The sequence below is a fragment of the Anoplolepis gracilipes genome, chromosome 1 (assembly GCF_047496725.1).
Source record: "Anoplolepis gracilipes chromosome 1, ASM4749672v1, whole genome shotgun sequence".
Lineage (NCBI taxonomy): Eukaryota > Metazoa > Arthropoda > Insecta > Hymenoptera > Formicidae > Anoplolepis > Anoplolepis gracilipes.
Genome location: NC_132970.1, coordinates 7,811,741 through 7,836,936, shown reverse-complemented (window position 1 = coordinate 7,836,936; position 25,196 = coordinate 7,811,741). Strand labels below are relative to the sequence as shown.

At 37.5% G+C, this 25,196-nt stretch overlaps 1 protein-coding gene across 1 annotated transcript; it reads left to right on the top strand.

Annotated features, from left to right (window-relative positions):
* Nucleotides 1-6,869: 6,869 nt before the first annotated feature.
* Dpn (bHLH protein deadpan) lies at nt 6,870-13,216 on the top strand. The gene is made up of 3 exons (XM_072894949.1): nt 6,870-7,242; nt 7,425-7,517; nt 10,459-13,216. The coding sequence occupies exons 1-3, from the start codon at nt 7,174-7,176 to the stop codon at nt 11,683-11,685; spliced, it is 1,389 nt and encodes a 462-aa protein (XP_072751050.1). The 5' UTR covers nt 6,870-7,173; the 3' UTR covers nt 11,686-13,216.
* Nucleotides 13,217-25,196: the final 11,980 nt, after the last annotated feature.

Genomic DNA, 25,196 nt, shown 5'->3' with positions numbered 1-25,196 from the left:
TCTCAGAGCCGGGCCTGCGAGGGGGGGGGGGGCACCGTAGCGGAAAGGGCCCTTGACGGTAGCCGATATCGAGAACGCGGTGCGCACACAGAACCCGAGTGTTACCGAAGAGGTTACCGAAGATGCCCGAGGACGATGGTGGGAACGCATTGCGCGGTGTGTTCTCACCAGCTCCTCTCTCGGGGCGCCTAGCTGCGAGGAGTGCTGCCGCAAGGTTGCTGCCTTGTTACTGCTACGATGTTGAGGCTCGCAAACGCTTGCAGCAGCAACCTGCCGCTGGCTGCACCGCGACCTCCGCCGGAATCACAGGCGACGACAGTCCGCGACCGAAACTGGACCCCCATGACCCAGCCAGCCTGCGGACCCTCCTCCATTGTTTCGTTGCCGTAATAGCGCATCCGGAACTCTCTCTCACTCTCTCTCTCTCTCTCTCTCTCGAGTACACTCGAGATCGCGCGACGCAATGCGAGTTCTTCGCAAGACAGTTCTTTCATATGTGTCCGAATTTTTTTGGCAAAGATGCTGAGACTTGAGAATATTGATTTTAATTCTCGCGTCACTGAAGTGTTTACGAGATAATACCGTGTTATAAGTAACGTTTAATTCATTGGAAAGGAAGCAATTATGTTGTGATAATTTAACAAGAAAACAGTAAAGATTTTGTACTATTTTTTTATTTCTATTTTTTTGTCAATTCGTTAAAATAATTATCGTCGAATCATTCAGATGAAGAATATCAATTATAAATAAAAGACTATAGCACGCAAATGCTTAATTTATAAACGCGCAGCTTGCTCTCGCCTCTTTCGTATTATCGGGCATATAAAAATAGTAAAGAGAACAGTAGAAAAACAATCTTGTGCCGTTACAGGGATTATTGTGTTTTTGACTAAACAACCAGTAGAAATCTTATAATCCCATCAATGTGTGGCAAAGGGACCTTTTTAGTTGGCCGAAGACTAAACAGATCGTGTTTCCTAAAGATCGGCCGCTGAATGATTTCAACGAGGTCGTGACATATTAGCTTTAATATATATTGGTTATTATATTAAAATATATTATATATTTTTAATATTGACTTACACGTACATATAGATTATCTAGATATGTAGATTATATACATAAGTACGTTATGATTGTAATGTGTCAAAAAGAAATTAAATCGTTGTGATTATATGTGCTTTGTAGTTTAATTGTTTCAAAATTGTCTTCTCTTTATAATAACATAAGATTCTATAATTTTATATGATCCATATAGTTTAAAATAATCTTATGCTATTAGTAAAATCAGTGTGCGATCTCGTAGAAGATACGATCCAAGGAGATAGAAAGAGAGTGAGAGAGAGAGAGAAGGAGAGGGGCTTTATACAGTATAAAATATTCCCACAGAAGTCCGCGGATCTGAAGCCTCCCACGATTCTCAAAGGAAAACAGTTATGGCCCTGGCAAGGACACAAAATTTCAACCTTTCTATGCAAATCCGTATTCGTCGCCGCACGGTCCGATTTTAACACCGTTTTCTCCTTCCTCCCTTCTTAATAAAACATCGAATCCCGCGCGGGTTCCTCGTGTGTCAGCCACGCGCACCGCTATAGCGGTCAGACCCCCATAATGGATGCACGAGGCACGGCTCGTTTCCTTTTCTTTTCGCATATTTTTTTTTCACTCCTTCCACAGACCTCTCTCTCCTGTGCCCTTTGCGTGCTCGCCATTATGGGCACCCGGAATCCACCGACACGATGGAATATAAGGCAAAAGGGTGATGCCGAACGCGAATCGCAGAAACGTGGGAACCATCGCCAGGTGATCCCTCACCGTAAGCTCGTAAGCGTCGTGCAGGCACGAACTTTTGCGAGCCAAGGCAAAAGACGGCCACTCCGGAAAGGGGTACGCGAGAATGGAACGGCCCTCTCCGTGTCCTCGATACTTACGCAAGAGGGTAAGATGGGGATACAACCCGCATCGGATGCATGAGTGTAAGCATATTGCGAGAAGCTATAATTTATATTATAATTTTATATAAGACAAACTTTTTATAATTATTTATATATTTATAAGCTACAATAAAATAATTTTTAAAAATTTATAAATTATAATAAAATAAAAAATTGTTAATTTATAAAGATTTATAGAATATAATAAATAAATAAGTCAATAAATTACTAGCTAAAACGCAGAATTGTTAATTATTTTTCGACAAAAATTAAGAAAAAAAAATATAAAAGCTATTTTTATCAGTATTTTTTTTAATCTTTGAAATGAATATATATACATATTTTTTCCTCTTTTTTTTCATTTTTTTGTATATCTTGAAAACTAATCATTACAAATATATTATTTCGAGTAAATTGAATTGAAACGTTACCTGAACGAGTCTTCTATTATAAAATATTTTTCTTTACGTTTGTCCAGCACACGACCTGATTCCCAGCGATGAAACCTACTGACCCAATTCATCTCAATGGAATACTTTCGTTTCATGATCAGGATTTTCAGAAAACTATTGTATATCAAAGATGTTCGTGTTACTTCGATGACGCAGTTATATCGTATAAAGTTTCAATCATATTCCAGCTTTCTACTTTCATTCCTGAAATTAATTTGTAGTTGGTAATAAAGTCATTTATTTACTATTAGATTTATAAAATATTCAAAACATAATATTAAATAGAAAAAAAAATTTAAGTTTTGACATTTTATTTTCAATTATTTCCATTTATAACAATTTGAGAATTGCGTGTTATATTAAAGTTTTAATAAGACAAAAATTACCTGCGGAAGTATTTTGTCCAAATGTCACTTTTTTGGAAGAAACAAATGGCAAAATGCTGTAAATAATGCCGCCTACGCGAGGCGACGTGTTTTTTTATCGAACTCCCACGGAAACGAGTTATATTTTCCTGCATTTACAACTGCATGTTTCCCGAGAGCGACAATCCAGATGTCGTCCCATCAACCCCACGCATGCATTTTTTGAGTCGGTTTGCATGCTTTGCCGCCAATAATAGGGTTGGCTTTATATATGTATTAATGCTCAGATATTTTAGAACCGATTTCACCAACATCGGTTAACTTTAACCTCGGATCAAATTATATATATTCATATATGCTTTTTCTCTTGAACGTATCTGAAAGAGACAAAGATGTAGTTTAACCCGAGATTAAACTTAACCAACGTTAGTGAAATCGGCCCTTAGTTCCTCAATATTTTGAGCGAGGACCTACAATATTTTTTCTATTATTAGATATTTTTTCAATCAATATATTTTGTATTAAATGTAATTGATGCAAAAATTAAATACAAATTTTCAAGTCAGGAGGAAGATTCTTTTTAAACGGAAGGAAAATCAGCTTCGAGGGATTCATTACAAGCGGAAATGAAGATTCGGGATTTAAGGGTAACGTAGTCCTTCCTGTGAGATCTTACGGCTGCGTGGGTGCAAGCTGCAGGTGCATCCCGAGATCGAACCTCAAAAGCAGCAGGATCGGAAGATGGGCGTTCCAAATTTAAACCATGGCGCGCCTTCTTGATCCTTCTCGAGAAGTTTGTGGTCAAGCCAAGTACTCTCTGGGCTCACAGCCTCTCGGGGTTAATGAGAAGGTCGTGACATCTGACCGAACGCCTTCCGTTATGACAGCTAGGTTGGAATATTTATGGGAAATTATGGATCATGGGAAAAAGAGAAAGGATCCTTTTCGCGAATGAATATATAGCAAAGTGTTTATGTAAAATGCTGCTTATCTCTGCTTATGAATCCACATATAATTGTTTGTTTTGTAACGAGTACAAATAAAATTATATTTCCGGATACATCGCTGAATCATTATTTCATATCTTTTTTAATTATCTTCCATCTCTCTTAATCAAAATTTTTATAATATTTAATAAAGCGCTGAAAATATAAATATAATACATATGTAAAAATATAAATAATAAATTTATAATATATTGTTTATAATATATAAATAAAAATATAAGTGTGTGAAGATGTAAATAATAAATTTTCGTAAACTGACTTTTTATAATTATATTGTATAAGACATACTACTATATTGTACCGCAATATACACACAAGGACATGCGTTTAAATTCATGTGAAAAAGCATATCTGTTACTGTGTATACAATAAAATAATGCAAATAACTATATTATAAAAAATCAGAGTAAAAGGATTTATGGTCGGCGGTACTTTTTGTTAAATTCGTGTTATATTTTCAAAAGATTAGACTGAAAGATTGCAAATGCAAATTTAAGAATAAAAAATGGTTCAAAATTTTTCACACATTCGATTTTCAATTCTTTCGGCTTGTGTGTGCCGTATCTTTTATTACTACCGGACTCAGGGACAAAGTTGCGTTTAGCTCAACATGTCATGACGATACTATAAACAAGGTCATAAAACACATAACTACAAAGGGCTTGTTCGTTCTTTCAGTATATGACGGGTATTTGACCTCGAATCTAATGAAATTAACATCTTTTGTCTATAACTTAACACATGATAATAATATAAATTTTAATAATATTATATTATTATTATCATAATATTATTATATTATAATAATTATATAATAATAATAATAATAATGCCCCCTAGAGTATTATTAAATCTTAATATTATTTTTAAGTTTCTTAAAATACATATATACATATAAATTAATAATACTTAATTGTCTATAAGATTAATATTATTTTCACATGAAATAAAATACGAAAATAATCATTAAAATATCATTCGTGATAAGCAAAGTGTTATTTTGATATTCCTTGCATGATTTCCGAATGGCAAAGCTGCTTGTTAATCGATTGTCATAGACAAAAATTTATCGTTAAATCAAATACGAAGGGTTTTCATTTGTTACGTGAACTGAGTTATTTGTGGAACATCTAGACAGTGATACACAATGAAAAAAGACCACTTAAAGCGGAAATGACCATGAAATAAGTTCCGCCTATAGACTGGTCATGTTTATTGAAATATCTCGTCATATTTCCTAAGGATCTGATTTCTCAAATAATAGTCTAACAATTCGTAACTTCGTTAAAGACTTCTTGTTGCTTAACGCATCTGGTTATATAAATGAATAATTTATCGTAGCTAGATTGCATCTTTGCGATTCGTGCACCATTGAAATAATTCTTTTATTTATAATTACCCATACATATCTTATTAATTTATAATTTCTTTTTCATTAATGTTATTTTTTGCAATAAATTTTGTCTCTATATTGGAAAAGATAATACATTTGAAATTAATTCGTATATAATTTCAATGATAATTGTATAGATTCCTCTGAATACAAATGAATTTTTAAGTATGGTATAACCGTAAATAATATCAACAAAATAGTTAATCAATTTTACTTCTATGGCCAATAGTTAATTAATTGTTACATATTTCCATGTATAGTTAATGCATCACTGTGACGTATATTTGAAAGCTCGTAATAAATAGCCGAGACATGAAATAAATCACTTTTAAGGACCTTCACGTATTTATATACCAAAAACTTAAAATGACTTGTGAGGCAAACGCAAAAGTTTAACAATGCAATAATTGCGAGCCATAAAAGTTTATTGCGGTAGTCATTGCCTGCTTAAAAGAGCCGTAACGGATTTTGTTAACAAAGAGAAACTTGCTGTTTGCAGACTTTTTAACATATAATGTATTTATATATCCTTTTAAAAATATGTTTTTATACAAAATCATCGTTTCTTATTTTGTATCTCTATAATAATTCTTGTTTTCTGATAAGGACATCACGTATATTAATTGCTAAAATTATTAATAACTTAAAAAATAATTTTATTTTTAACTTTATAAAGATATAAATCATATAAACCTTTGCTTCGTATGGAATATGCAAAAATATAGATATACGTACACATATTTTATATCTCTTTCATTTTATGCTTTTATATTTTACAAATAATAACACGCTAATGTCAATAGTCAGAACACTCACTACTGCGCTAACAGTAGTAACTTTGTACAGGTAAATAACAGTGCATTTTAAAACAATTCCCACGTGAAGGACTCTACGCTCTCATATGCACCCGTGCATCGGATAGCATTGCGCGCGCCAGCCACACTTATGACGCGCGCATACGCATGCACATACACACGTCGGCACGCAATGTTTGCCCTTCTCTGTCAGATGATACTCTATTGCATGCCTTTGTGCTTTACCGCTCCTATAGTAGATCCACGTTATACTCGATCCCTCCTCATCGACGTTGCGGCGTTTGCAGACAGCAGCAATTGATCGAATCACTTCTAATATTTCATTTAACATTAGAATTTTATATACGGTATTATTAGAATATAAACAGAAAAATATCTATAACTTATATGTCTTTGCATCTGTTTGTAAAATATAATAAAAGTAAAAATTGTAATATATCTTTTTTTTTTGCATATACCTTTTTTTTTTACTTTAAGGAAATGTGTAAATTATATAATGTGCAAAACACAAATTGTTATCCATTTATGAAGAATAATAACTACAATTAATTATAATTATATATTATAATACATAATTAATTATAATTATATATTATATACAATTAATATATTATATACAATATATTATAATGTTATGTATCAATGAAAAATAAATTAAATGTATCGCTTGTTTCATTGCAGATCGCTTAAATTGCTTTCGATATTATCTTGACAGGATGCAGCCTAAATTTAAGTGACTATGTTGCACGAGGTATATCCTGCAGACGGCGTGAATTCCCACACATCAACAGGTCTCAGGAGGGCCGAGGACTTCCCCACCTTTAGGGTACCCAAGACCCCACTCCAGGGCGCATTTTGCCCCACTCCATGAATATACGAGTACATCGGCATGCGGTCTTCGAAATCGAAAACGTCAAACAGTTACCCTCAACACCCCAAGCGGAACGTCCATCAGTAACGATGGACTTCCCCAGCTTGGTGTAAAAGTTTCGTTTTAAATGCTCGAACGGTAGTCAACCACGTTATCGAATCTGAATTGCAGTGTCTTCAGTGTAAATCGTTTAATTTTAATGTTTTGTGTGTTGCAAAACTAATCAATCAATCAAGATAATTATCAAGATTCGCAATTAATTACGGATAAAGTGTGTTTGAAAATTTCATGATGATCAGAAAGTTTGCCTAAGTGGTGGATTACTATAACTACAAAATGTTGAACAGCGAGGAGGAATTCGAGCCTCAAACGCAGTCTGGAATGACGAAAGCGGAACTGAGGAGGGTAATGAATGCTTTATGTCAGATGATATTGATAATTTTATTGTTGCATTAAAAATTAGTTATGTCGAGAGAAGAATTAATATACTAATATATTGATATGTTCTATTTTTGAAATTAATATAACACAATAATTAAAGCAACTATTACTTAGTATTTTGAAAAACCTTAATTCAATTATTTCAGAGCAACAAACCGATTATGGAAAAACGACGACGCGCTCGAATTAATCAATATCTCGATGAACTGAAGAATTTTATACTCGTTAACGAAAAAGATGTAAGTCACATTTTTGATAATCTTTCCGTAATAAGATATAAAACTTTTGTATAAAGTATAAAAGCTTTTATCTATTGTCACCTTAGAATGCAGGAAGTAAGAAAATATAATCGAAGGAAAGAGCTAGTTAACGCTAGAGAATTGTTCTTTAGATATTCATTAGATTTTAATATTCTTGCTTTTAATTTTCAACGATATTTGAATCATTCGACTGATCAGTAAGATCCATAGTAAACAACTACATCAGCAAAACGCTCAAATGATAGCACAAGATTGCATACCAGTCAATATACAAATGATTTTTGTTTGCTCTCGTGAGAACCATGTTGCGCTGTATTGTCGTAAAAAAACGTGACTTCTACACTGTTTATCTAGAGACGTGATCCGCTTTACGAGAGATAGCATAAACAATGTGCTATTTTGATTGCGCTTGAAGGACGCTCAGAAACGTTTTCACATAACATTTAAAATGTATCATTTAAAATTTAAAAATTTTTATTATCTTGAGTATCTTTTTCAATTTGTTCGCTTGACCACGTGGTCAAATTAATTGCAAGATCCTCTATCTAACAATAAGAAAAAAATTTATTTCTTTTATTATTAAATATCATATGAGATAAAATTGAAATGCTTGAAACTATATGTCGATATCAAAATACAGTTATTTCTATCGGCCTTGATATTTTAAAAATATAAGTTTTCTGCGGGAAATATATTGACCCCAGTATAATACGTATGCAGAACTAACTGATCATTGTGTGCGGTAGCGGAAGTTGTCATAACGGATGTATATTGGATGTATTTGATCAGGTTGTCCACTATGGACCCCTTTTTTTTTCCCTCGGCATCCTCTGCGACAGGATCTGTTTTAGACTGGAGCATTGGACGTAACGAGGTGTATGTGTGTGTAGGAGGGAGGCAGGAGGGATAGGTTTTGTTTTAGTATTTTAGAGATGCCTCCGCGTGGGAACGGATGGAACTGGATTCCTATACCAGCGTATATAATCTGCTCTACAGATTTTACAATGGCACTCGAACCGGTTAAAAAGAAATGACGAAGAAACATTTAAGAGAACCTTCAATCATCGCGCCCACTTAAAATTAATTTACTGACTTATAACTTCCGGAATCACATTTATCATTTTTCATCATTGTTGAATACTAGTCAGTAGCAATTTTATATTTCGAAAGTAAAGTTTGATATTTTCTAAAATGAAAATTATTGATATGTAAAAATAAGGGAAAATTATCTTAAACGTACGATACGTTTAAATATGATTAAATAAATTTAGCTATGATTGAAATGTAAATGAAGCAAAACAAAAAACCATAAAAATAATCGAATGAATAATTAGATATCGATAAATTAAATAAGATTTGTTCTTTAAATAAGATTTATTCGAATTTAGAATTAAATAAGATGTATTCTTCTTATGGATTGAAGATTTTATGCTATACGTAACACAACATAGTGAGATTGATTTCTCAAACTGGCATATAACAAGACAAGAGACGCTCTCACCATTCTCTCTCTTTACTCTCATCCAGATGACTTCCGCTACCTGCTCGCTCCGGTGTGTCCGTCCCATTCGTCCGTACGAAACGCCCCCCACATGCTCGTGGGAACCTCGAAATAATTATTACGAAGAAAAAAAAATCTCATCTCAGGTTGCTGCCTCTCTCTTTGTTGACCGTATCATCTTTAAGGATCCAGCTCCGATCCGCGACGACGGTGCGGATCAGCGAAAAAAAAGGGAGATGCGCAACGCCTCTGCTTTTCTTTTTCCTTAGTTCTTTAACAGGTGCCACTTCTCCGCTTTTGAGCTCGGGTGTCAAATTCACTCACGGAAAAATCAATAACTGCGATATTTTTCTCACGCAATATTATCTACATCATTTCGCATGGAACTGAAATTTTATCGTATTATTTCGTTTTATTACATTCATAAAATTAAATCGTTATTTTGAAGTTACAAAAGTTTTTTATGACTTACAATGTATAAATGATCCTGCGCTGACTCCCACGCTCTTTCTTCTTCAAATGATCGCAAATTTACCATAAAAATGTGAACATCGGGATGATCCGACAGGATAAAATTCGAAGAATAGAACACAATGGACCCTTGAAAAAGGACAACTATACTATACTTGAGTTATTGGTATAGCTAAAGGGCTGGGAATTTCGACAGTATAAGTTCGATTCGAGAAAGGTCACGTCCATCAAAATATATATCGAAAGCCTGCTTCGTAATGTGTTTTCAAAAGTCGTTCTCACGATTAGATTAAGTACTTATATAATCGGCAAATTGTTAAAAAATAACATTAAAAAATATTATATATTAAATTAATTTTATAAAATTTTTTTAAATTATTGATGGATCAACAATAGATTGCATTCGTATATTTGCGAGAAATAAACATCCTCAAGCAATTCACACGTGACTTAAATTGAAACAGGCTTATGATTTATTGCATACGGTTTAATAACAAATCTAGGTGAATGTGCTACTCGCCTTTAGGCTGACTATAAAATAGGCCGCATTAGCTACCATAGTTGCTAGTCTGTTATTACGATAGCAATTCATATCAAGTCAATTACGTAGGCGTGTCGCGTCATCGTAGATTTCTTCAATGAAGGATCAATAACCCTGACAAGAAGTCAAGTCCCGCGGGCAGTGATAGTTACTGTGGTTTGAATAAGAAGAAATCCCATTTTGGCTTCCTCTTACCATATTGCCTTTTACCAGTATTTTCAATTCACTTCTGTAGATAACGCAGAGCTCTCTTCAGTACCGATGTATGTTATACTTTAACTTTTTGAATGGAAAATTATTTTTTCTCAATGATCCGTGCTTTGTCAATAAAATAGTGATGCCATTTTCTTTTACATTATAAATTATTTCTATTGATATTTTAAAAAAATTTTTTTTTCTTGTTACAGCCAACTAGACATTCCAAGCTCGAGAAAGCCGATATCCTCGAAATGACGGTAAAGCATATACAAACGATGCAACGACAGCATTTGAGTACGGCCGTCTCCAACGATCCGGTGGTGTTAACGAAATTCCGTTCTGGATTTTCCGAATGTGCTACCGAAGTATCGCGATACGTCAGTCGTCTCGAGAACGTCGATCCCGCTGTAAAGCAACGATTGGTATCACACTTGAACAGCTGCGTGGGCCATCTTCAGCAAATGGTTCCATTCTACAGTCACTACGTACCCTACATGCCAGAGCGCCTCTATCCAGAGGTAAAGGTCGGCTTTCAGAGCGATTTCCAGAATGGGGATGAGAATAACAACGGTAGCGCGAGAATACAGATACCGAACGGAGTGCAATTGATTCCGAGTCGACTGCCAAATGGCGAATTAGCATTCTTAGTGCCACAATCTGCCGGCATCTCTGCCAATTTCCCTTTCTTTCCACCAGCTACGGATTCATCTATGAAAACCGGTCAATCCTCAGCTTTCACCGCGGTTCACAGACCGCACAGTCCACTGCTGAGTCCGTCGACCTCTACGTCCAGCTACGGCGACGAGGGTCATCATTCGGAACATCCACAGGCGTCATCGCCTAATCATCATCAGCCACAACGTCGACTCAAGTTACCGGACCAAAGTCCTGCGTCCTCTTCAAAGAGCTTCTCGTCCTCCCCAGAGACCCAAAAACCGCAAATTAGCTCAACTAGTGACCGAAAGTCACCGACGACAATGTTCTTGGAACCTAAAGTCATCAACGATAAAATTATAATAAAAAAAGATGTAGCGGAAGATTCGGAGAGCGTTAGTTATAATAATGTAAACAACTTTGCAGCTCAAAGTCTGCGACAACCTCTTTCCGTAATTACAGACAAAACTTACAATCGCGCTTCGCATTCGAATGATTCGTTGTTCAAGAAAGACGGTCTCAAGAGACATCATTCCGACGGGCTTTTGGCGATCTCGGATAAGAGACCGAGATATCAGGAACCCACTAGTTCGATCTCCTCGATGAATAATGCCGAGGCGCATAAGAGCACAAATGAGCAGTCCGCTGCGATTTCGGCCGAAGATTTGCCGCGAAATCAGAATTGCCAAGCTCCACGAAATTCTAATTCAAATTCCGATAAATTCGAAATGAATCCGGTAGATCCATTCGGTGCTAATGGCGATATGTGGAGACCTTGGTGATTATTATTGCTGAAAATAAAAGTTGGAAAATATTTTAAATTAAGAAAAATTAAAATTTAAAATTATCTTTGGCACAAACAAGCAAATTAGGTAGATTTTTTTTACCTTCAGTCGTAATTTTCTCAAGTCTCGAAACACACAATTGATTAACACTTACTCCGTACTGTTGTTTTTGACACCTTCTAACTATATAGGTGTGTCAGCACATTTTCGATAAATTTATTAATATGTAAAAGTGTTTTAAAACATCTGAAAAAATTTATATACTTTCTTTGAGCCTTCTAAGTAAAGAGTGAAAAATAATTTACTTAAATATATTATTTTATGATTATTTGTTTTTGGGAAATTGACGTTTGTTAGAAAAATCACGGAAAAAATAACCCACCAGTAGGGAGTAAGTGTTAATAATAGTTATTATATTACTTTACATATTTTCTCATTTACTTACATAAATTCACGAATAATTAGTGGCAGGATTTTTGCAGTGATATTGTACTACATATTTATTATTAGAGCTATATATATTTTATAAATATTACGTTTAACATTTCATGAGTAGTGAACAGCAGTAGCATTTTAACTAACTAGCGTTTTGATGATTTGACAGAATTACAACGCTGTCCATGAAATAGGTCCTAAAAAATAGCTTCTACTACGTTATCTATATGAGAAAGCCGACAGAAATTATTAAATTTTATTAATATTACTACTTTGCTGTTCAACAGAATGAACTTGAAGCAGAAAACCTTGTATCGGAAGTCATTTACGCTAGTTACTAACTAATATGCTGCTGCTGCTGCTTGTTATTTATGAAATGTTATCTTTATAGATTAATTTAATTACGATAAGAACTAGTTTAAGTAAATAAGATTATTACCGATAATAATAAAAGTTGTTTTGTGCCAAAGCGTGAAACTAATTATAGTTTTTTGAACAAGATTATTAATGCATTCTTCGATGCATTGTTATGTTATATCCTCGCCATTTCATAAAGACTCGTAAGCTTTAAATAGGTTAAACAAGCTTTCTTTTTAAGTTGAGCACAATGCATAATATGTGAATAGAGTTCTGTAAATATATCTATTTTTATTTAATTAATTAAACTCTATATCTTGATTATAAATTATATTTTTAGCATAAAAATCAAACAAGATATTATATAAATGATTATTTTTCAATAATCTACAATTCAACGGTGGTCAGTATTGTCAATTAACACGTTCACTGCCACGCGGATAATTAAATTTGTAAAAAATAAATTTTTTTTTCTCTTTCTTTAAAGATTATATATATAAAATTTAAAATTACTGTAATTTTTAACAACCATATTTGTTATTGAATCAATTGTCAATCTATGATGTTTAACTCTCTAAATATTGTTAATTACATTTTTTTCGTGTATTAATATGATGTGTCAATATAAAGGGACCATCGATGATCGTCATGGCATTTAACGTGTTAAAATAGTATGTATGTATTACGAGTTTGTGATAGAAAATATAATATTGAAATATACAATTTTTGCAAAAGACGGTGTTTGTTACTTATTTTTGATTGATTCTATGTATATCTATCGAGAAAATAAAAAAATAAATTTGCAAAATGCAAAGCAATCTCGTGAGTGTTACAATTCTATCTCACAAAAAAGCTGACTCTCACATATATTCTACCAATATATTCCACGACCTCGTAAAAGCACGGAAATTTTCCTCGCTGAGAGAGCCATCGGAGGCGTTTTACCCTTTTAAGGAGCGTTAAACGCGCTCCGATTCATAAACTGGAACTTATTCTTTCCTTTTTTGCCGATAAAGGAGCAAAAAGCTGTGGAGAATGAGAATTTCAACCACCTGTTACACCGCAAAACCACCCGCGTTTTCATCGACTGAATGCTTAAACTGATTTATCGACAGAAATCGCGAACTTTGTTAAGTTCTCTTAGTCTTATTCTCGGAAGGCATATACTCGGATTTTTAACTAAAAATATTAATTTCTGATATGCACACAGATGAATTAAATACTCTAGTATCAATTACATAACGAGGATGTATAACAAAAATATGTAAAAAATTCTTGCCGGATATTTAACAAATTATTGTGAATTTAACGTTTGTTTTATCTGGCTGACTTAAATAATCATAAATATGTAGTTGTTGTTGTGATATAACATTATTTATAGCCAGTTTTTAACATATTGAAATCCTATACAAGTTCTAGCACTGACAGTGAGATGGCAGCATTGTATGTTTGAGATTACAATTTTTTTGTTCACGGATGTAAATGTCAAAAAATATTTAAATTATGACACGAATATTATTTACATTATAAAAATATATCTGATATAATTTGCCACAAAACTTTTACTTTTTAAAATTAAATGAATATCAAGATATAAATAATTAAATAAAGATTTAAAAAACCTATATTTATGAAAAAGGCTTTAATTTGTTTATTAAAATACATTACTATATATTAATATGCGTATCGGTTTGAAGTCGATATTATGTGTTATCGTAGAAGCTATTTAAAATCGTAGCAACACTAAGATATTTTGTTTAACCTTTTGGTACCGATGGAATAAAGATCATACTACTTTCGTCGAAAAATATTATATTGTTAGGAAAAACACAATTAAGTCTTTGAAAAGAAGTATAGACACATTGCGCTCACGGTTTCTTTCTTCGATCCTTGACGGTGCCGTTCTACTGGCGCGAGGCATCGAAGTCGCCGATTCGTTCGCTCAAATTCGAGTTTAATATCACATCCTATTCACCCCTTTTCGATATTCATGTGCACAATGGGCCTCGACGCCGATATATATAAAGCGCGGCTGTGTGTATGAGTAACTCGTGTATACGCTATATCACAAGTATAAATAATTACTGCGGCGTACAGCAATTACTATAAGTTATGGCGCAGCCGTTACAATTTGCAATGTCAAGACATAAACACTGCTACCGCTTACATTTGAATACATTAAGGCGATGGGAGCCTCTGATTGGCCCGATGGGGAGTGGTGCGGTCTCTGGTATCAGTATGTGAGCTACGATCTGGTTGACGATTTTTATTAAGGAAACGATCATCTCTCTCTCGCGGATCTCTCTTCGACAATCACTGCCGCCGCTATTGCCGTACGTTGCAATCGCGCTGTCGTTTGATGGATCACCATTCTCATTCCGTTCACGAGCGCTCGCTAAAGTGGATTCGCGATTTTCCATTGATCTTGAGATATTTACGAGACGACACAGTCGAGATAATCTTCTTCAATTGTTTTATGGCAATCCGTGAATCTTCTTTGCTGACCACTAGATCGTTCGATTCCAGCACCCAATATATGCTTCGCGTTTTCCTTAATTTGGATGTTTGTCATAAAAATAGTAGAATAATCGCGCGTGTGTTCAGTGATAAATAATGAATAGTCTTGTTTCCGCATTTGGCAGTCCAATTAGAATAAAATAGCAAAAAAGCGTATGGTAATTTTTGAAGAAATCAACGATCTTCTCTTTATGTGTAACAGATTTAACATTCAAAGTAAGATTTAATATACTACTTGATATATGCACGCGCTGCAAGAATGTTGTGAAATTAGAGAGGATAATATAATTTATCGTCGCTACGGCAGATGGTATGAATGTACGACATGTAGTGTTAAGAAACGATAAATCACGGAGCCAACCGCGAATCCGCGATAGCAATGAGAGACCTAGTCGCGCGATCACAATTCTATTTTCCCCATTATTAGAATCAAGTTCGAATCGGTCGTTCCCAGACCAGCCAGCCGCGATCTTGTCGGCCGACTCATCGATCGGGCGAAAAAACGATCGTCGAAAGCCAACCGGGCTGTTTCCGTTGCGGTATACGACCAGACGCGAGTGCCTCCGGGCGGCGGATATAGCAATCGCCGAGTGTTTTTCGCGTAGTTGTATGTATTTCGATGGGCAGCCGATCGCAAAAGAGAGAGGCACGGCGTCAGGTGCCGGCGCGCGAAGGGAGGCAGGAGGAGGAGGAGGAGGAGGAGGAGGAGGACGAGGAGGAGGAAGAGTAGGTTCCGTCCGCGCGTATGTGCGGCCGCCAGGCCATTTGCCTCTGCGGTCTCTTGATTCCTAGCGACTAAATTTTCATCTGTACTCATTCAAGTTTTAATGTGTTTTTGCGGCATCAGTCATTCAAACTTAATCAACAACCGGTTACACGTCGGCGCGCGAGCGCGACCACACAGGTTCGCGCGCCTGTCGTCGGTGTACGCGTATACGGCGTGTCCGGGTGGTGCGGCCCCGTCTGTGTACGTGTGTGGGCGCGACGGAATATTGGTCGGGCGCACTGTGACGAGAGCGTATTAATTATAACTCTGGTCAGAGGAACGTCAAGAGATGCTTTCGCAGATACCTACGATAAATTGTCGGTTTACCAGCAAATCTCATTTCCAAACCCCGCCATTTTTCCGCTCGTTTATCCATGCCCAACGGGAGAGAGTACCGCGCCTGGCCAACGTCGCGGTATTCCCTTCTTTTCGCGTTTATATACACGTATGTATATATCCGGTCGTGGTGCGCGTCTGTCGCATGCACAAGAGTGCGATGACAGCGGAAGGGAGAGCGTTTTTACCCAATAAAGTTGGTGAGCGTAATAGGAATGTCGGCATTAACGAGTTCATTCGGAGCTTATCGGGCATTGTCGGCCTGCGACGTGTCACGATAAGGATTTATTCATTTTCAAATCCATAGAATATCTTCTGCGTGTTTTCCATCCGCGTTTGTTAATCGCACCAGTATGCAAGAAATTATATTCTCTCTCTCTCTCTCTCTCTCTCTCTATATATATATATATATATATATATATATATATATATATATATATAATACATAAAATTAATTTATAAAACTAAATAATATATGTTAGATACATTACAAGTAAAAATTGATCCTATAAATACACGCTATCTTAGGAAAATCTCTTAGGTAATTTTATTTGTGATATTTCAAATTTCTTAAATAAAGAGATAAATTAATATATAAGATTGAATTTTGTAATGGAAAAATTTGAAAATCAAATTTTTACCGCATATCGTGGCTTACATATTTAATTTATCGTACAATGTAATTATTGTGTCAAAAAGAAAAATAAGAAAAGTAAAATTAAATCGCGCGTCTAATTGGCCAATTTCCAAACATTCTTTGCACAAGCCTCGGTTACAAAGTTTTGTACAGTACACGATGCCGAATTAGCTGAGCGTAGCGGAGAAGTGTCGGTGCAAGTAGTCGGAGAGACATTTATTTGGCTGTCTCTGAAGCGGTCGGGAGTTCCGCCGGCGTGGTATACTGAGCGAGCGAGTAAGAGATACTGTCCCTAGTGAGAAGCGGTATATCCGATAAAGAAGAGAAGCAGTGGTAGTAACAAACCTTCAGGAGGGCAGGACAGAGAGAGGTCGGGAGATCGCCTGGCAAAAGAGAAAGAGAGAGAAAAAAAAAGCCATAGGGGAGACACAGCGAAAGAAAGGAAGATAAAGAGACTCGTTTACCACAAAACTCGAAAGAGGAACGAGGATGAGGGAAAGGTGTTGAAGCGTGACCAAGAGGAAGAAGGAGGAAGGGAAAGGAAAACAGAGTGGGAACGTAAAGCTTGCGTACGTGTACGTGGGTGCGCGTCGGTATACGTGTACGTCTGTGCGCGAACCGGCGTGGATGCTATAAATGAGAGAGGGGACGCCGTTGTGGAAGAAGGACAGGTGCGAGAGGTCCGCGGAGCAAGAGAAGCGAGCATGTTTTATTAAGTGCGTCGCGCGTGAAAAAAGCGCGAGGCAATTTTCAGGTGCTAAAGCGGCCGCTGATAACGCGAGACCGCGTTTGAAACAGTCCGTTACACTTTTCAAGTCATTATACTCGCTGGTGCGGGCGCGCACTTACCTCGTGGTTGATCGCAAACCACCTGGAGGAGCCGAAGATGGAAAATCGGCGTTTCCCGCGCCGCTCTCTGATACTTGTTGCACATGTGAATTTCCATTGTATATATTTTACGATACATTTTGCAATAATATACGCTCTCGCTGGACACAATATTACGTCAATAAGTGAGGACCCGATATGTAAATAGGATTTACACGCATATGAAAACAAAAATGTATCTGAAATGTTCATTTCATCAAGAGTTTAGATTTGTTTACGTAAATCAAAACATTATTAAATATTACTGTATAAATTGTTATGTCATGATTTCGCAGTCGTTGCGCAAGAACTATATTTATCGGGACGAGCGCAAATAAAGCGAATAAAAGAAATTATATACAATGCAACCGTAACGAAAAGATAAAAATGTTTTCTTTGAAAATCGATGCAAACATTTGTGTGGTTCGATTCTTAACGCAGGTATGATGCGATTATTCTCGGGAGAACGATGACATAGGCATAGAGGAAAAGGATTATATACATCGTTAACGCGCGCTGATACGGCGGAAGGCAAGCCATCTATTATTTCAGCCGTCAATGAGATGTGTCAGCGCTGACGGATGTACGTCACCCGCGGTGTTCGTCTGGCAGACGCGACCGACTATCCCGCGAGGGAAAAAAATCCCGGAAAAGTGGAGGAGAGGCGTCGACAAAGTGAGAATTAATATTCAATCGCATTAACGAATCGTCGCTGGCGACGCCATCGTTATACCAACGGCGTACACACATCGGGGAACAAGGGGGCGCCGACGGGGGACTCTGACGTGGCGGATGGGGGCAGCATCGTGCGGGGAACGGGCAGAGAGAGAAAGAGTGAGAAAGAGTGAGAAAGAGAGAAAGAGACAGAGATTGGGAATGAGGTGAGGGGGTGCTACTGGAACAACTACCCCCCGCGTCGTTTCATCTCGCTCCGAGTGCGACGCCAAATGAAAATACCGAAGGACAATGGAAATACTAATGATTGATTGGATACGAAAAAGAATTATAATTGAAAAAAACGCGGAGCGCCAGCCAAAAAAAAAGCGGTAGCGGCGTGAGGGTGGGACGAGGTGCAGAGGGAGGAGGATGTAGGGACTGGTAGAAGGGAGAGAGGAGAGGGAAGGCGATCGGAGGGAAAGAGAAGGCGCGCGAACTATTGGGAATAATATATCAATACCCATCGAACCCACGCATACGAATGCGACGGTTCGGCGAGGGTGCCTGCTCGGGGGTAAGGGGCGCCGGGGTTCGCTCGATCGGCGGGGGCGGGCACGAAGGGGTACGAGGGCGTTCGGAAAGAGTAAAAAATATTACACCCTCACATACTGGCGCCGCATCGCGGATGAAACGGGCACTGACCAATACCAATAACGGGCGGCACAAAAGAATGGCCGGTCGGTGTGCGAAAAACAGACCCACACAGTGCGACCTATCCGGCTCCTCGCTGCTTCGACGGCATTATAGCTTTTCACGTACCCGGTGGCTCCTCGATACAACAGCGACCGGCTCGTCGGGCCGGTTCGTTTGAAGGAAATTTCGACGCGGTCATGCGGCGCCTCGTCCAGCGAGGAAGCCCCGTGGAAAAATTAACCCTTGTAGTGTCGCGGCTTTTTTTGGCACGTTAAGTGCAGCCCTAGGGAAGAGCGACTGCTCTTTTCTCTCCATTTTTCTTTCGGATTTCGTATCTTTGTTTTCGCGGACCAGTCGCGAAGAAGATGTATGTTACCAAAATTATCTTGGATTGGATGAAAATCACAAACGTAAGGATAATTGAGAAAGCTCGTCGTCATCTAAATCACTAATATTATTATAGCAAAACGAATGTAAAATCTGCAACATTAAAAGATAAAATTATGTACTATGCATATGAATTAGCCAAGAATCAGATATATTAATTTAATCAACTGGAATTGTTTATCTCTTTGGATTCTAGGTAAAGTATTATTCTAAACTTGACCGACATTGCATTCTTAAAATATATGACGGTTTTATTTTCTCAAAATAATTTATTCTTTTTATAAATAAAAATTTTGTTTAAGAAAGAACTGAACATGGATAAGCTACGTCAAAAGTTAATAAATCTAATACATTTCGAGATTTATGATTTGCACAAAGCATTTTAAAGATATAAAATTAATAATTAATTTGTAAGTTGAAGTAAAGTTTGTCCTGTAGAATTAAAATTATTTTCATAAATTTTTGTGCATTTACTATAAAATTTTACAGTCATAAAAGTTTGATACAAGATAATACAATTTGCGATTTTACGATTTTATATTTTATAAATATATCTTTATTTTAACTTACAAATTAATTATTAAATTTAGATTTTTAAAGACTACAAAAAGACTACAAAAAAGAGTGCTTTGTGCAACGTTTAATTCATGAATCTCGAAATGTATTAGATTTATTAACTTTTAATCTAATTGATTCTCTTAAAATTTCTCTTTACATTTATAAAAAAAGTTATTTAATAATAATAATAATTAATAATAATAATGATTAATTTTGTCAAATAATGTTTGTATGATTTATTACTATTTTTCTTCTTGTTTCTCACAAATCCGCGTATGATATACGAGTTGTATATCCTGACAATATCACATCATTTACAATTTAAAAACATATATATTTATATATATGTACATCCACGTGGTATATGCGGAAACGATTCAAATCGAAACGCTACAAGATTCCTGACACTCTACAACATCAGCGCGTTCTCCATCGCGCCGACTATCCACGGTGACGGGTGACACCGATCACCAGTCCACGCAGCTGTCTTGTTCGCTGACTTGTTCCGGGCAACCCTGTAGATGCCACGTAGCACGGGCACACGGGATGGGTGGGTACGAAGCGCGCGTTTAGCATTTGAAAAAAGCGCTGGCCGGGCGACCACCTCTCGCCCGAATCTCCCATATACCTGCACAAACAAAAGGCTACATTTAGCATTAAAAAAGCACGCAGACCAGCGCGGTCATACCGCGAGAAGGGTGAGGAGAAAGAGTCAGAACGGAAAAGAGGAAGGGGGGAGGGGGGAGGGGGAGGAGGAGTAGAAAGGGACAAGGATGGGAAACGTGCAGACTTGATGCCGGTTACTCTCATCTCCGCGACCGGACATGCGGCTCTCTTCCGCGATACGCGATGCAACGCCCGCGCGCGCGTTTTGGTCCGAGAGTAGCGAGAGAAAAGCGAGAACACAGATAGAGCCAATACATGCGATGCGAGTGGGCGAGAGAGAGAGAGAGAGAGAGAGAGAGAGAGAGCGGAGGGAAAGGGAGAGGAACAGAGGAAGAGGCCGGCCGGCGTACCAGGCCACGAGGCCGGTGGTACGAGGGCTTTGGGATCGGAACAGAAGTGGTTGATGCATTGGGACAAACACATTTGGCATTAAAACAGCTCTCCGACACTACGTAGTCTACAGGAGCAACGTCCCACCGGCAACGATGCTGGCCAAAACGTTCGCGTTGCTAAACGCGCGCGCGTTACGCATTGCGTCTTTCTCTCTCTCTCTCTCTCTCTCTCTTTCTCGCGGTCCATCGCTATCTCGCTTCCTGTTCCAACGGGTCTCCCCGTCGAAGGACAAAGGACACCGATGGGTGCTTCTCTTTCTGTCACCTTTCGCATACTGACGATCCGGGCGATGCGCGCGAAACGTTGTACGCGGAGTAACACACGTCCGTGGTAGTTGCGCGCGTGTGCTTGTACCTATCAATCGTGTTCGGGGGCTGCATTTTTTCTCGTCCACCACGAGCGGGCCTCCGCGCCGGAACGTGAGGCGGAATGAAAATAGAAGTGCAGTAACGTCGATGGAAAAAAAAAATGATCGGAGCCCCGGGCCGTGCGACGGCATTTCGACGACGGCCGCGGCGGCGCGAGGATGCACCGCGAGGATGCGCCGCGATACCACTGATACCGATTTGCGGATTGTCAGAGTCGCACCGATTTCTTTTTACACGGAGACAGCTGAATACATATTTGTTATCCGTTTTCACGAACAATTAAATAACTTTTTCACTTTCCTGTACATTTAAAGTCCATCGCGAAAAGAAATTTCTTCACAAAGTCAGTATTTGATGCGTCAAATATATCTTTGTTAATCAAAAGAAATAAAAAAGTTTTAATTCAAAATATTTAGCTTGAATTACACAGTTATTAATCATAATATTACGTTACATTGCAATGATCTATTAGAATGCGTAGCAATGATTATCTATGTCGGGATAACTTTACATAATGCAATTATCAAAATTTTGCATATAATGGATGAAAATGTTCGAGTTCAACTCATTTCATTTACGATATATATTATAACGTACACATAATAAATCATATGTAATTTATCCGTTACACATTATGTCACTATATTATATGAATTTGCGCGTTGATATACCAGGAGTGAAACAAACGATCGAACGATGAACTTATATTTTTGCCGATTGTATAATCAACAGTGTCATCTTTCAAATCACGTCTCTTGCTCGCACCTTGTCGAGCTTCGATTATATTACGCATAATTAGTATAAGTCTAGAAGCATCAAGCGATAAAGCATTATCGAACGTAATGAAGGATGGCATATCGAGAGATTGGAGAGATATAGAAGCGAGGGGAGAAGGAGAAGAAGAAGAAGAAGAAGAAGAAGAAGAAGAAGAAGAAGAATATAAGAAGAAGAAGAAGAATATAAGAAGAAGAGGAAATACAAGAGAAGGAACGAAGAGCGAGCAAGGAGCAGGTCCAGCTCTTCTCTCTGCCTCCTTCGGATAATTAAAAATAATCCCCGCGGCCCTTTACTCCTTTTTCGCGGCTCATTAAATCGACCATAAATTATGCATCGAAAATTACGGGCAGGGCCACCGAATATCGGTACCGAAGCGCGGACCCCCGACCGGCATAATAAGCAATTTGTAATCAAGAGGCGTCGTACGGGTGTTATAGTTAGTAAGAAATCCAATGGAAGTCCCTCCCCCTCTTGTCCCGTCCCGTCCGCGGACTGTCGGCCGAGGCGGCGCAGGGCGCGGAGCATGGCGCGGAGCAGGGCGCGGAGCAGGGGCGAGGAGGGCAGACGCGTAAAAAGAATTGCAAATTGCGAATTAGCATTATGTCCCGTCTACTCAAATCGTTATTATCCCCGGACGAGTTCTGCGCCGTACTTCGTCCGTACCTGCCCCCGGGGATGCGCTTTGTCGTGATACTCGGCGCAAATCGGATTCACGTCGCTTCGAAAGTACCGAGGCATCCGGTTAATACGAGGCCAGGAACGGACGAAAATTAAATATCGCGCGTATCTGCGGTGCGTTCGCCCGTGCCGCCCGCTACGCCGCGAAAAATAGCCGGTAAACCAGCAAGAAACCGCACGCGGTTCGCCGCGGTGCCTCGCATCGACCGCATGAAGAATCTCCGTTCGCGTGATCGACTATTTCCGATTTTCTAAGTCCTTTTTCGCGCGCGATTAAATTTATTATTTTACAGCATCGAGAATTATTCCATTAAAGATAATTAATATTCTTCTCTCTGACTTCAAATATTTAGTTAATAGCTAAAATAGTATGCACGTCTAGTGTTAAAGAAGATTAAAAATCTAATTTTCATAATTCACGTAATTTATGTCCTTATATGTGGAAAGGATCTATGCAAATATCGTGTAAATAATATATGGAAATAAAATGTAATTATGTATAGCCTATAGTGCAATCGTATTGTGCTTTTGTGTAAAACAGTAAACGCATATCGACAGATAAAGCTCCGTTATATGTGAGTGTATTGCGAAATGTGCAGGCCATGTATGAATGAATAAAATATAACGTAAATTTTTCTTTCACATTAATTATTTTTCCCATCATGTATAGTCGACCCGTTATGTAATGGCAGGTCTACTGAAATATAATAATAATAAACTACATGTATATACATGTATATGTATATGTATATGTATATAATAATAATTAGTGATATATTACCAAATAGAAAAAAATGATACATTGTTACGAGTTTATCACTTTGATAAATACATTACCACACTCCAATTATTACAATATTGCGTACGTAATAATTAAAAAAAAAATGAATTTTGTAAAACATCTTTGCAAAGCAAAAAAAATATCCTGATAATATTCAGTTATATGATATATTAAAATTGCATAAAAAATCTTTTTCATTTCATAAAATTATGTTTCAGTTTTTTTTTTCTAACAGATATTTGCAACAATAGAATAATAAAAAAATGGACACACTTGTAGCTTAAATCTTGAAAAAAAGAAGAGAAGAAAGAAGCATAGAAATGAGATGAAAAATCACATTGCTTGCCACATATTTTCGCGTTATGCGTATCAGATTAGTTAAACAAGATACAAATGCTGTACACGCGCGGCGGTTAATCGTACAGCGTTATATCGGCGGCATTATTCAATCTATCGGATCGATCATATGTATCCGCGCCTGATAAACGCGTAAACGTTATGAAAGCACTTTGGGTATTGATGTTTACTTTGAAAAACAGGATTAAAACGGGTATCGTGGAAATTCGGTTGATGGAGGAACCGGCGGCGGCTGTGTCTCGTTGGACCGAATTTAAATAGTGGCCCAACCATATTATTGTATTAATAAATGGAATTAGCGAAACAGTAAAGTGCTTTTAACGGGCGGTGTCTATCCTGACTTCTCTAATATGACAAATACACTACAGTGCTCCGCCGGTTTCGGCGTTCTTGCATTCATTAAATGACGGTCGCAATGCGCCTCGTGGTTATTAATGGCACCGCGTCAGAATCAATTTTCATTTGTTGAATACTTATGTACGGCGCAATCCAATTTGCACTGTTCCCCGTGAAACCGTCCCACGCCGCGCATTTTACCGTAATTGAAAGCCCTCGAACGCTTCTGACGCCTGAAAAAATACATACATAAAGAAAAAAGGCGTTATATATCAAGCTAGTTTGCGTTTTTATCTTTACGATAGTCAGAGTTTTGTATTGAAGATAATTGAAAATATAAATGCAAAATAGTATGCGCATTATTCTTTTCGCGGAATATTAGTTATTTGAGATAAATATTTATTCTACATTATATGTAAAAGTAAATAAATCCCAGACAAACTTCGTTATTCGTAATATTGCGATGTATCCAATGTTTATAGCGGTTTATGGGTATGTCTATAAAAATTAATAAACCAACTTTGTCAGACGAAGATTTTAGGGATTCTAAGGATCAATTATAGTAGTCTTCGTCTTTTGCAAAGATGTGATCAACTCTTGATAGTATAATTAGGGAAAGTTTCGAAAGTCGCTCCTCTCTAGATAAAAACGAAGATGCATCTCGGTCTCGATATTTGCCAAAGTTGCACAGTTGACGAAATAAAGCGGCCGAGAATAATACTCTTCCTTCGTAACCTCGGCGAGTCAGCGGAGCAGCACTGGATCTCGAAGAAACCTAATTAACTCCGTGCTTTGGAATGAAATTATTTGTGCGCGGTCGCCGTGAAAAAAAAAAAAAAGACGGAGAGAAGAGAAAAGGAGCGAAAAACGACGGGAGTAAAGATGACGGCGACGTCGACATCGACGACGACGATGAAGAAGGAGGACCAGAAGTAGGTAGAA

Excerpts from the sequence above, each read along its gene's own strand:
- Dpn (XM_072894949.1), top strand. The coding sequence starts at position 7,174 with ATGTTGAACAGCGAGGAGGAATTCGAGCCTCAAACGCAGTCTGGAATG. Across the intron at positions 7,243-7,424 it reads CGAAAGCGGAACTGAGGAGG|AGCAACAAACCGATTATGGA; the intron begins GTAATGAATGCT and ends CAATTATTTCAG. Across the intron at positions 7,518-10,458 it reads TACTCGTTAACGAAAAAGAT|CCAACTAGACATTCCAAGCT; the intron begins GTAAGTCACATT and ends TTCTTGTTACAG.